Source organism: Drosophila takahashii, chromosome 3R, assembly GCF_030179915.1.
Source record: "Drosophila takahashii strain IR98-3 E-12201 chromosome 3R, DtakHiC1v2, whole genome shotgun sequence".
NCBI classification, from domain to species: domain Eukaryota; kingdom Metazoa; phylum Arthropoda; class Insecta; order Diptera; family Drosophilidae; genus Drosophila; species Drosophila takahashii.
Genome location: NC_091681.1, coordinates 37,727,825 through 37,738,806, shown reverse-complemented (window position 1 = coordinate 37,738,806; position 10,982 = coordinate 37,727,825). Strand labels below are relative to the sequence as shown.

General features: G+C 40.2%; 5 protein-coding genes across 9 annotated transcripts; 4 read left to right on the top strand and 1 right to left on the bottom strand.

The window, feature by feature from the left end:
- The first annotated feature begins 747 nt into the window (after window positions 1-747).
- Window positions 748-1,722, top strand: LOC108065557 (hatching enzyme 1.2). Its single transcript, XM_017153570.3, has 2 exons — window positions 748-1,140; window positions 1,199-1,722. The coding sequence occupies exons 1-2, from the start codon at window positions 748-750 to the stop codon at window positions 1,691-1,693; spliced, it is 888 nt and encodes a 295-aa protein (XP_017009059.2). The 3' UTR covers window positions 1,694-1,722.
- A 365-nt stretch (window positions 1,723-2,087) lies between these two features.
- Window positions 2,088-3,121, top strand: LOC108065669 (zinc metalloproteinase nas-8-like). The gene is made up of 2 exons (XM_017153761.3): window positions 2,088-2,394; window positions 2,550-3,121. The coding sequence occupies exons 1-2, from the start codon at window positions 2,092-2,094 to the stop codon at window positions 3,018-3,020; spliced, it is 774 nt and encodes a 257-aa protein (XP_017009250.3). The 5' UTR covers window positions 2,088-2,091; the 3' UTR covers window positions 3,021-3,121.
- Window positions 3,122-4,761: 1,640 nt separating this feature from the next.
- LOC108065668 (zinc metalloproteinase nas-8-like) lies at window positions 4,762-5,976 on the top strand. The gene is made up of 2 exons (XM_044395483.2): window positions 4,762-5,275; window positions 5,441-5,976. Exons 1-2 carry the CDS (start codon window positions 4,910-4,912, stop codon window positions 5,930-5,932), a joined length of 858 nt encoding a protein of 285 aa, XP_044251418.2. The 5' UTR covers window positions 4,762-4,909; the 3' UTR covers window positions 5,933-5,976.
- A 56-nt stretch (window positions 5,977-6,032) lies between these two features.
- Window positions 6,033-7,345, top strand: LOC108065666 (zinc metalloproteinase nas-13-like). 4 transcript variants are annotated; one of them, XM_070216188.1, is made up of 3 exons: window positions 6,033-6,206; window positions 6,259-6,632; window positions 6,683-7,345. In XM_070216188.1, the coding sequence occupies exons 1-3, from the start codon at window positions 6,167-6,169 to the stop codon at window positions 7,256-7,258; spliced, it is 990 nt and encodes a 329-aa protein (XP_070072289.1). In that variant the 5' UTR covers window positions 6,033-6,166; the 3' UTR covers window positions 7,259-7,345. The 4 variants fall into 4 exon arrangements, with proteins under 4 accessions (XP_070072289.1, XP_070072288.1, XP_070072290.1 ...); XM_070216187.1 differs by having other exon boundaries at window positions 6,256-6,632; XM_070216189.1 differs by having other exon boundaries at window positions 6,056-6,210; window positions 6,316-6,632.
- Uck (Uridine-cytidine kinase) lies at window positions 7,270-10,898 on the bottom strand. Of its 2 annotated transcripts, XM_017153756.3 has the most exons (6): window positions 10,449-10,898; window positions 9,945-10,090; window positions 9,792-9,889; window positions 9,680-9,728; window positions 7,657-7,788; window positions 7,270-7,519 (listed from the first exon to the last, which is right to left on the bottom strand). In XM_017153756.3, the coding sequence occupies exons 1-6, from the start codon at window positions 10,823-10,825 to the stop codon at window positions 7,398-7,400; spliced, it is 924 nt and encodes a 307-aa protein (XP_017009245.1). In that variant the 5' UTR covers window positions 10,826-10,898; the 3' UTR covers window positions 7,270-7,397. The 2 variants fall into 2 exon arrangements, with proteins under 2 accessions (XP_017009245.1, XP_017009246.1); XM_017153757.3 differs by lacking the exons at window positions 7,270-7,519; window positions 7,657-7,788 and adding an exon at window positions 8,452-9,326 and having other exon boundaries at window positions 10,449-10,895.
- Window positions 10,899-10,982: the final 84 nt, after the last annotated feature.

Here is a 10,982-nt window from a genome sequence, read left to right as displayed (position 1 = left end):
ATAATAATCTGTGATAATTATTAATATAACAAATTAATTATATCTTCAAACAAATTTGTTTGTAAGGATTTTAAAAGATCCTTAATAAAAATCATTCGCTTGATTTCCCATGATTATATAATTCATTTTAAAGTAAAATAATATGTTGCTTTTGTATTAATTTGAGTAGTTTTTGTAGAAATTACCGTTCTCTCTAGCGACGACACAAACCAAGCTTCCTTTTCTTCGCGGAGTTAAGACACAAACCAACGTGAAATTCAAAATCTTCAAACGCGGTAAAAGTTTTGGTTAACAAAAACCGTTGAACTTATAGACCGTTAAATTTATAAAAAGTCAACGACTAATTACAGCTTTAATTGTTTTTCGTAAATTTAACAAAGAAATCTGAAATATTTATGTATACTGACCTAATTTTATTTCCGAGAGATTTAATTTGTTTAGATTTTAAATAAAAAACTTGTTAGAAAACGGCAAATTTGCAAAAATTCCGCATTCTATTTACAAAGTGGAATGCATAAATGGCTCCATAAATCCAGAAGCACGCGGATAGCAAGTGCCTACTTAATGTAAATGTAAACGCCTACAAAGCGCCGACTTATCGTCATAAAAAGAGCCCAGCATAAACAGCAACAAATAAGTGAAACAAAAGCGCCGTCAACATGTCGCAGTTTTTGGAGGTCTAGGTGAGACTATATAATGCCAGTAAGCCTGATTCGCAATCACAGCAGTAGGAGAACTTTTGCCAACATGGAAAACTCGCAAAGTAAACCCGGTCTCCTCTTGTTCCTAGTTATTCTGGGTATTTCTCTGGGCGGAACTATGCCCCTGGAGGACATGGACTCGCAGGAAATGATTGACTTGACAGATCTTGGGGATACTGTCTTTGGTAATCCGGATGTGGAAACCACGGGCGCTTTGGTCGAGGCTCACAACGAGGGATCCCCGCAGAACCCCGAGGAACTGGGCACCTATTACGAAGGTGACATATTGATCCCCTTGAGCTACAGAAATGCTCGATTCAACGGCTCTCGTAATGGCATTTTGGCGCTGAGTTCCCGCTGGCCGGGCGGCGTTGTGCCCTACGAGATCAAAGGACCTTTTAGCAGCCAGGAAATGGGCAATATCAATCATGCTTTTAAGGTAGGGATACAAATAATGAGAAATTTATATATATTTTAAATGATCTTAACTTTTCCAGGAGTACCACACCAAGACCTGTGTGCGTTTCAAGCCCAGGACCACCGAAAAGGATTACATCTCCATTGGAAGCGGAAAGTCTGGTTGCTGGAGTAGCATCGGTCGCTTGGGTGGCCGCCAGGAGGTGAATCTGCAGTCGCCCAACTGCCTCCGAACTTATGGAACTCCGATCCATGAGCTGATGCACGCCTTGGGCTTCTTTCACGAGCAGAATCGCCACGAGCGGGATTCCTATGTCCGCGTGATGAGTGACAACATTAAGCCCGAGATGATGGCCAACTTTGAGAAGTCCAGCTCCAGGACTCAGTCGGGATTCGGCGTGGAGTACGACTACGGCAGTGTGATGCACTACTCGGCCACCAGCTTCACCCGGAATGGACAGCCCACTCTGAAGGCACTGCGATCCTCTTCCGATGCCAGCCAAATGGGCCAACGACGAGGATTCTCCGCCGGCGATGTGCGCAAGATCAACGCCATGTACAAGTGCAAGGTTTAGATGAAACGGGCATTCTCTAGATTTTTTACCCAAAAATCGTAGAGTTATGCCTATCTATATGGACTATTTAACGGAAAGTAAATGAATATATATCAGTATTTTATTCTAAAATAAATACATATTTAACGTAATACATTTAAGAGTATATATCAGCCTGAGCAATGGAAAGATCATTCTTATATCTTGTGTGATTTTAAAAAACGACGATTTCTTCATAACGTGGCTATATTTAAATAACTAATTAAAAAATACAAATCTTAACTGGCAAAAATTCCAACTTACAAAGTGGAATGAACAGTGCTTCTAAAAATAAAATAGCACACGGAATGCTAGGTAAGAATTACCTATATAAGCCTGCAAGACCGCCTAGTAATCACAGTTGAAGAAGATTTGGAAAAATGGAAAAGTCGCAAAGTAAATCCAGTTTATTCTTGATCCTAGTTATTTGGGGCATTTATCTGGGAGATTCCATGCCTCTGGAGAAAGTGGACTCTCAGGAGGCTTGTAATAAGAAATTCCAGAACCCCGAGGCACTGGGAAACTACACCGAAGGTGACATGATCCTTCCAATAGGCTTCTGGAATGCCCGCAATGGCATTTTGGATCCTAAATACCGCTGGACAAGAGGCGTAGTTCCCTACGTAATCGAAAAACAATTTTTAACGAACAAAGAGTTGGCAACAATCTACAATGCATTTGAGGTACGGATTAAAAAAATCATGTTATATTACCCTACAACTTAAAAAAAAATCAACAAGAATTTGTAAATTAAATTAACTGCAAGTTGTAATGGTACTTCTGAATAAATTAAAAAAGTCGAAATAAATTATTATTTAATATAATTGATGTCTTTCAGGAATACGAAAAATGGACCTGCGTTCGTTTTAAGCTCAGAACCACCGAGGAAGATTACATATCGATTGTAAAAAGTAATGAAGTATGTTCTAGCTATGTTGGGCGCAAGGGTGGCCGTCAGGAGGTAAAACTGAAGTCGGAGTGCCTGACTAAAATCGGAACACCGATCCACGAGCTGATGCATGCCTTGGGATTCTTCCACGAGCATAGTCGCCCCGACCGCGATTTGTATGTCAGAATAAATAGTGCTATTGCTAAAGGCCTACCGTGGAAAAACTTTGAAAAGATCGGTTTACCATGGGCAACCACGTTCGGCGAGGAGTACGACTATACCAGTGTAATGCACTACGATAGCTACACATTGATTGCATTGCGCGATACTTTCGATGCCAAAAAGATGGGTCAAAGAGACGGTTTTTCCCCCGCAGATGTGCGCAAGATCAACGCCATGTACAATTGCAAGGTTAAATGAAAATGACATGCTCTTGATTTGTTACTCAAAAATTGTATATTCATGTATAACTGTATGGATCATTTAATGCTCTAAATAAAATTCAAAATATTACAAATACATATCCTACGGCATTCACAACTCAATTCTAACCCACTAAGAAATATATAATTCTGCTATATAGTACCCGTCTAAAATTAAAAAAAAAAACAAACATAAAAACTCCAAACCGGAAAAATTCCTACTTACAAAGTGGAATGTCTAAATTTTTCTATAAATATAAAGCCATGTGGATAAGTAAGTAAGACTGTATAATAGTGCTTGTGCGCTCCGCTAGTAACCACATCAGTAGTAGAATAGAAGTACGTGATCATAACTTGGATACAATTTTCGACAGATTTTATTGGTGCATTGACAATCATAGGGGAAAGAGCTTGATCTGCTGAAAGGCGGTTTAAAGTGCCATTAGAAGACAATTTAGCTCTCTTAATTATAGTCCCCGTGGACGCGGGAGTACTTGATGATTCATTAAAGTTTAAGTTAGCTTAATCCCGTTTTCCTTCCGCCCGCAAAGCCTGTTCTGCGGCTACTAGCAATTGATCCTCATCTATCGTTGACAACAATTCTTGGCTTTTCCTGTTTTGTGTTTTAGGACAAGATTTTGAAAAGGCTTTATGTGCCCTCCCTCTTTTACTTGAGGTGGAAGCAATGACATCAGTGCGATAGTCTTCGCCATTCAATGTGAACTGAAGCCAACTTGCATTATGAGCAAGGAACCTGGCTTTATCTCTCAAAGATTTTTCAATCTGTTTTAAAACTCAAAAGACAATTTACTCATGTGAAATTTCAATTGTGATTGATCCCTGCGTGCTTTACAAGACCGTCTCGCTGAGCGGTTTTTATGTTTTTTGACCAAACCTCAAAAAATGCAGCACGGCTTATTTCACTCATTTCTAAATAGAAGGTCCTTGGGCCAAATATGGGCATGATTTTATTTTCTGAATCAGAATGAATGCCTGCGAATGATGTATGTTCTGGCTGGATAGAATTCGATAGAATAACATAAGTTTTATTTCACAAAAAAAAGGAAATATGAAACAATACACTTAATTTTGGAAAAAAATGTTTTTGTTTTTGAAAGTAGATTAAAAATTGTCTAAAGTTACTGGGAAAAATTACTTTTGGCTGCTCCCACTGATCACGCGATGCAATTGATAAGACTAAACTTTGTCAACTGTTGCTCGCTTCTCAGTGCAAACTTGCATGCATTTCTAAAGTCCAACATTAAAAACCGTTATCTTCAAAAAAAAGGTTTTTTTTTGTTTCGTGCCTGTTTTGTTAATAGTTGAACATTTCTAAAAGTTCTGCTTAAAGCTCATCGACTTCAAAAATAGTTCAACTTTTGCTAAAAGCCCCCTAGATTGGTAAAATCTTACACTGTGTATCTTGTATAGGTGCCAAAATGATTCTATTATAAGTTCAAAATATGAGAAGATTTAACTTTAAAATTTGTCAAAATGTGCGCAAGATTAACTCTCGATTTTTTACACAAAAATCGTAGAGCTTTGCATATCTACATGGACTATTTAACGGAAACTAAATGAATAAATATCAGTATTTTATTCTAAAATAAATACATATTTTACTGTATATCATCCAGAGAAATGCAAAGATCATTCAATTCATTATCTCATATCTAGGGTGATTTTATTTTCGTCCAAAACAATTAGATTTCTATATTTAAAAAACTAATTAAAAAATACAAATCTTAACTGGTAAAAATTCCAACTTACAAAGTGGAATGAACAGTGCTTCTAAAAATAAAGTTGCACACGGATAGCTAGGTGAGAATTACCTATATAAGGCCAGCAAGACCGGCTAGTAATCACAGTTGAAGAAGATTTGGAAAAATGGAAAAGTCGCAAAGTAAATCCAGTTTATTCTTGATCCTAGTTATTTGGGGCATTTCTCTGGGAGATTCCATGCCTCTTGAAAACGTGGACTCTCAGAAAGTTCTTAACTTGACAAATCGTAGCAATACTGTGTTTGGTAATCCGGAGCAAAAAACCAAAGAGGTTTTTGTCGAGGCTTATCATCAGGCAACCCAGAGTCCCGGCGAAATGGGAGATTACTTCCAAGGTGACATGATCCTTCCAACAGAAACACGCAATGGTGTTTTACATCCTGATTACCGCTGGCCAGGAGGCGTTGTGCCCTACGTAATCGAAGGCCTATATCACGAAAATGAATTAGGAAATCTCAAAGGTGCTTTTTATGTAAGTATTCTCAAAAAAGCATATGAAATTACCTAGAACTTTTCATAATACTAATGTTCATTGATATGACATTTGGAATAGAAATAACGATAAATTGTTTTTGTTACTCCTAAATAATTTAAAAAGTGAAAATAAGTTATTTTTTAAATGTAAAACCTCTTTCAGGAATATCACAACAAGACCTGCGTGCGTTTTATAGAGCGAACCACCCAAAGGGATTACATCTCGATTGTTAGCTATACAAATGGATGTTTTGCCAAGGTAGGCCGCTGGGGGGGCCGCCAGGAGGTGCATTTGAATTCGACTGGTTGCCTACAAGATATCGGCACTCCGGTTCACGAGCTGATGCACGCCTTGGGATTCTGGCACGAGCAGAGTCGCCCAGACCGTGATTTATATGTACGAGTGATAACCGAACACATTAAAACCGACAGAGTGGATAACTTCAGGAAGTACAGCTTCGAGGAGGTGACCACATTCGGCGAGAAGTACGACTACTTCAGTGTAATGCATTACAGCAGCGATGCCTTCTCAAAATATAAAGGTCTTCCAACGATTGTGGCATGGGACCCCAATATCACATCCTTGGGTCAACGTACTGGTTTATCCCCCACAGATGTGCGCAAGATCAACGCCATGTACAATTGCAGGGTTTAAATGAAATTGACATGCTCTCGATTTGTTACACAAAAATTGTAGATTCATGCATAACCTGTATAAACCATTTAACTCTCAAAATAAAATTCAAAACAGTTTAAATACATATTCTACGGCTTTCACAACTCAATTATAATTTACTAAGACTATAACTTTGCTATATATTACCCGTCTAAAAAAACAAACATAAAAACTCCAAATCTAAACAGGAAAAATTCCTACTTAAATAGCGGAATGCCTAAGTGTCTCCATAGATATAAAACCATGCGGATAAGTAGGTGAGACTGTATAATACTAGTGAGCCCCGCTAGTAACCACATCAGTAGTAGAATTTGCCAGCATGGAGAAGTCGCAAACTAAACCCAATTTGTACTTGCTCCTAGTTCTTGTGGGCATTTCCCTGGGAGATTCTAAGCACAGGAATGGGATTGACTTGACAGGTTTGGGTGATGAAATGTTTGGTAGTCCGGATGAGAAAACCACAGGTGCTTTGGTCGCGGCTTACAATAAGAATTCCAAGCAGAATCCCGAGGAACTGGGCACCTACTTGGAAGGTGATATACTGGTTCCATTGAGCTACAAGTACTCGCGTAATGGCATTTTGGAGATGAGTTCCCGCTGGCCGAGAGGAGTTGTGCCCTACGAGATCGAAGGTTCCTTTTCCACCCATGACTTGGACCAAATAAATCAGGTTTTTGCGGTAAGAAATAAATAATTTTTGAATTTAAATGACAGATTGATCGATTTCAGGAATACCACAAAAGAACCTGCGTGCAGTTTAAACCAAGGGCGAAGGAAGAAGATTACATTGCTATTGTAAGTCGCATGTCTGGCTGTTCCAGCCCCATCGGACGAATAGGTGGACGCCAGGAGGTGAATCTGCAGTTGCCGGGCTGCCTGCGAAGAATCGGCACTGCGATCCACGAGGTGATGCACTCCTTGGGCTTTTTTCACGAGCAGAATCGCCACGAGCGGGATTCCTATGTCAAGTTGTTAAGTGAAAACGTCAGGCCGGGCAGGATGAAGAACTTCCTGAAGTACAATTCCAGCCAGGAGACAGGCTTCGGCGTGGAGTACGACTACGCCAGTGTGATGCACTACTCGCCCAAGAGCTTCTCGTTTAATGGACAGCCCACGTTGAAGGCAGTGCACAACACTCCGGAGGCTAGGATAATGGGTCAACGAGTTGGATTTTCTCCAAGTGATGTGCGCAAGATCAATGCCATGTACCAATGCAAGTTGTTCAGGAAATGCAAGGTTTTTGGGAAACACCATGCTCACAAGCACTGTAAAACTCTATGGTTACACGTTTCTAATCACAAGTAATACCATTTCACTCACAATTCAATTCCGATTTACTGAAAAAATATGTCTATGGTTACAATATTTGATAACATTCTTAACATTCGCCTATGTGCGTCGTGTCTTGTACTGCTCCGGGATTTCTCAGGCCATCCAATCCATCCTAGTGGTGCGGAAGGTTCTTGTTCGTCTCGAAGAAGAAGTTGCCCTGCATGTTGAGCTCCTTGCAGAGCGTCGAGAATCTCCGGATGGCGTTGTAGGTGCCGAGCTGACTTTCGCTTCCATCTTTCATTTAAAATATAACAGAAGATACTATATATACAGCAGAGCAATTGGGCCGTAGATCGCATGCAGTGGGTGATTAGTAATCCGGATGATCCGCTCTGGTTAGTGGGGACGCGCCTTTTGGATGGTGGCCTTACCTGGGCCCGCGAAACCGGCGCCCGTTGCATTCAAATCCAGGTTCATGTAGAGCGCCATATTCCCAGTGGATCCGTGGCGCGAGCGATTGTTGAGGAAATCCCGGATGTGCTGGACAATCAGATCGATGGCCACTGAAAGGAAGAGAGAGTTTAATTAGTCAAAAGTCAAGCTAATGAATATCAAATCGTAATGCTGCACCTTCGTTAGCATTGCAACTCAACGTGGAACAATCCACTTACCTCGCTGCTCCGCCGGAGCTTCCCCGATCCAAGCGGTCTAGTCTAAGCCAAGGACTTACTCTAGCTCTAGTTAGTAGGGTCTATTACCTAATCGCATCTAAGCTGGGCGGCATATTCTGTTAATTCTGTTACTCTATTGTGTGTGCTTTACAATCTGCTGGTTGTGTACTTACTAAATGAAACACCGATTTATCTTCTCGCCTTGTTAGGCCATTATCTGTCTTGCGTTTGTATATTTGAGACTTCGTTAAAGTGCTTATAGCGCACACGATTTGATAACACTAAAGTCGCAGGTTCCGACTTTATGGATGCCCGGTACTTGGAAACAAAAATTATATCCTTACAGTACGCAAAACTCAAAAGAGAAGATGGTTACAGTACCAGTAAATATTTTTTATGGAGTTCCATATTGCTTATGAATCGATTGCTTAGTTGGATATATTATAGTGATAGATTCTACAAGTACATCGAAACTGCAAACTCTAGATTATATTAAGTTTGTCTGACTTATATTCTTTATAGAAATTTATAAGAACATCTACAAACAAATAAATATTTGAGCTTAAGAAAGGAGTTATTTATAGTCCGTTTAGCAGATAGTTAGTATGTAAATATTGAAAAACTATGCAAACTAATAATGGAAAGTGAAATAAGGAAAAACTATAAATGTCCTACTTAATTTTTAAGCAGATTACACTTGACCTGGTTAAAAATATATACAACATATTTATATTTATAGAAAATTCAGCTTATAAAGGTTAATAAAGGATTCCCTTATTATATTAGCATCCAGAAAACAGAAATGCATAAGAGTGGTTAACAAAGTATCGGGCATCGGAACATAGATACAATAGTTAGATGTGTAACATGTGTGTGGTTTGGTGAGTAGAGTGCTTAAAACCTCCGAAGGAAGCCAAATCGGGTCTGGGCACCAGGTTAGAGAATAGAATAACGTTTAACTGTAACACTTCGCTATAAGTAACTTAGGACCAGAGTTAGTCTGGGATCGCAATCGCAGGTTGGGTTATCTTGGTGAACAGAAACGAGCTTACATACACGCTACCATGTATTGTTGAATATATGCAAGTAGATACTAAGGATACTTTTCAATCTTACGACTACGTTAATCGGTTACGATGAGAAGACCAAATGAGAAGCGATGCCGGCGCTCATTAATGGACATTTGTGCTGCGGCGCCTCGGCATTCTTTAGCTTTTGGACTTTAGTTTCTTTTTCTGTTTTTGGCAATTAGTACAAGCTCAAGACGCGGCGTTAGGACGAGGAAGTGGCCGCCCCAGAAGCGAGTTTTATTTGCGTTTAGTGGTCTCGCTTCATGCTAGACGCCGCCACCCTGACTGTGTTGCTGTGCTGTGCGCTGTTGGTGGTGGCGAGAATCTCCCCGATATGGTGTACAATAAGATCAATGGCAACTGCAAGAAATACAATAAAACAACAGGAACAAAACGAAAACAACGGAAAATCATAACGCAAGAGATACAATTAACAGAGATGAAGGAGAAAACAAAGAGAGGGTAGAAATGTAGTACTTATATGTATGTTTAAACATCAAGCAGTCTATGTGATAGGTATTTCTTGTCCTCAGACGGGTTAGAATGGAACCAGAAACAGAAACAAAAGAACCATTGCTATAACTATGGTTATTGGGGGTTCAACCAACTCAACGAAACACTACAAACGCTTAGAGTGTAAGAGTGTGTTTTGTGTGGGCATAGAAAGTAAACTGAGGTGGACAGGTGTCTGGGTGCTGCTGCTGCTGCCTCACCTGTGTTGTCGGCGCCTCGTGGTATGATAACGTCAGCAAACTTTTTCGTCTGAAAAGAAGGTAGGTTTTATTTATTACACTCTATAGCAAATCGAATAAAGGCGTAACTTACAGGCGAGCAGAATTCCTCAAAAGCGGGCTTCACGAACGTCATGTATTGGGTGAGTACGGCGTCCAAGTCCCGTCCACGTTCGTTGATATCACGTGGCACTAGGGGAAAATTTATTATATTGGTTGCTAGGAATCATGTGGAACCACAACTTACCTCTTCTGGCCAATCTGGTATCGGAGTCTGTGTCCACGAATAGCTTCATGTGGAATAGGTCGCGTATCTTGGGAAAGTAAAAGACCAGTATGCCCTCGAATAGGACCACATCGGCTGGGTAGATGACCAATGTGTTTTCAAAGTCCCTAAGGGATATAGAAAATTATTAATATATGAAGGAGTTTGAAAATTTAAAGAAAATATAATACAAAATAGAAGGAATATTACAGATATTATTTTAAACAGTCTTTCAGTTTTGTATACCAATTACTCTTAATTTACCCAATAAACTAATAGTCATGGCAAATTAAATTATAGTAAGTACATAGAGAACTTTAAATGGTTATCACTGTTTGGAGCTTGCAATGTCCATATAATTTTAGGATCTATACTTGTATAGTAATGAATACAATCAACTGATAAGAACTAAAGTTCTGATAAAGGATTATGGGACCATGGCCCACATTTTTTTTTATAGATTTATCCAAGATATCCCCTACTCACAGCGAGTTGGTGCGGTAATCATAGCTGGGTATCTCCACCTTGTGGCCTTTCAGGATATTCTGCAGGGTGCTGAACATGAGTTCCTCGTTGAAGGCGTCCGGATGGTCAAAGTTGAAGAGGCCCTTCTGGGCCTTGGCCTTCTCGGCGGGCGTGAGTTCCCGGTAGAAGCTGTCCTGGCTGATGGACACCACCTGGCGCTGCGTGTGATCCATTTCCGCCTGGCCCAGTTGCTCCATGATCTTCTTGCAGACCGTCGACTTGCCGCTGGCCGTTCCGCCGGCCACGCCGATCAGGAACGGCGACTTGACCTCATCGTTGGCTGCGTTCCCATCGCCATTGGGCAGTCGCAGCGAGTCCGCTTTCCGCAAATCCTGCATATTTTCCGCGTGAAAATTCTAAAATGAAATGCCTCTTTTCACACACAACAGCTGATTGGGTTGATAGACCATCGATGGTATTGTTATCGAAAAGTAGTTATCGATATTCCGGAAGTTCAGCGTTGCCACCTTGACTGATTTAGAACAATAGTCGTTA

Coding starts and splice junctions, on each gene's coding strand:
- LOC108065666 (XM_070216187.1), top strand. CDS start 6,167: ATGCCTAAGTGTCTCCATAGATATAAAACCATGCGGATAA. Junction 6,207..6,255: donor ATATAAAACCATGCGGATAA/GTAGGTGAGACT, acceptor TAACCACATCAG/TAGTAGAATTTGCCAGCATG. Junction 6,633..6,682: donor AAATAAATCAGGTTTTTGCG/GTAAGAAATAAA, acceptor GATCGATTTCAG/GAATACCACAAAAGAACCTG.
- LOC108065557 (XM_017153570.3), top strand. CDS start 748: ATGGAAAACTCGCAAAGTAAACCCGGTCTCCTCTTGTTCCTAGTTATT. Junction 1,141..1,198: donor ATATCAATCATGCTTTTAAG/GTAGGGATACAA, acceptor TAACTTTTCCAG/GAGTACCACACCAAGACCTG.
- LOC108065669 (XM_017153761.3), top strand. CDS start 2,092: ATGGAAAAGTCGCAAAGTAAATCCAGTTTATTCTTGATCCTAGTTATT. Junction 2,395..2,549: donor CAATCTACAATGCATTTGAG/GTACGGATTAAA, acceptor GATGTCTTTCAG/GAATACGAAAAATGGACCTG.
- LOC108065668 (XM_044395483.2), top strand. CDS start 4,910: ATGGAAAAGTCGCAAAGTAAATCCAGTTTATTCTTGATCCTAGTTATT. Junction 5,276..5,440: donor ATCTCAAAGGTGCTTTTTAT/GTAAGTATTCTC, acceptor AACCTCTTTCAG/GAATATCACAACAAGACCTG.
- Uck (XM_017153756.3), bottom strand. CDS start 10,825: ATGCAGGATTTGCGGAAAGCGGACTCGCTGCGACTGCCCAATGGCGAT. Junction 9,729..9,791: donor TTGAGGAATTCTGCTCGCCT/GTAAGTTACGCC, acceptor CCTTCTTTTCAG/ACGAAAAAGTTTGCTGACGT. Junction 7,520..7,656: donor CGCCGGTTTCGCGGGCCCAG/GTAAGGCCACCA, acceptor TTTAAATGAAAG/ATGGAAGCGAAAGTCAGCTC.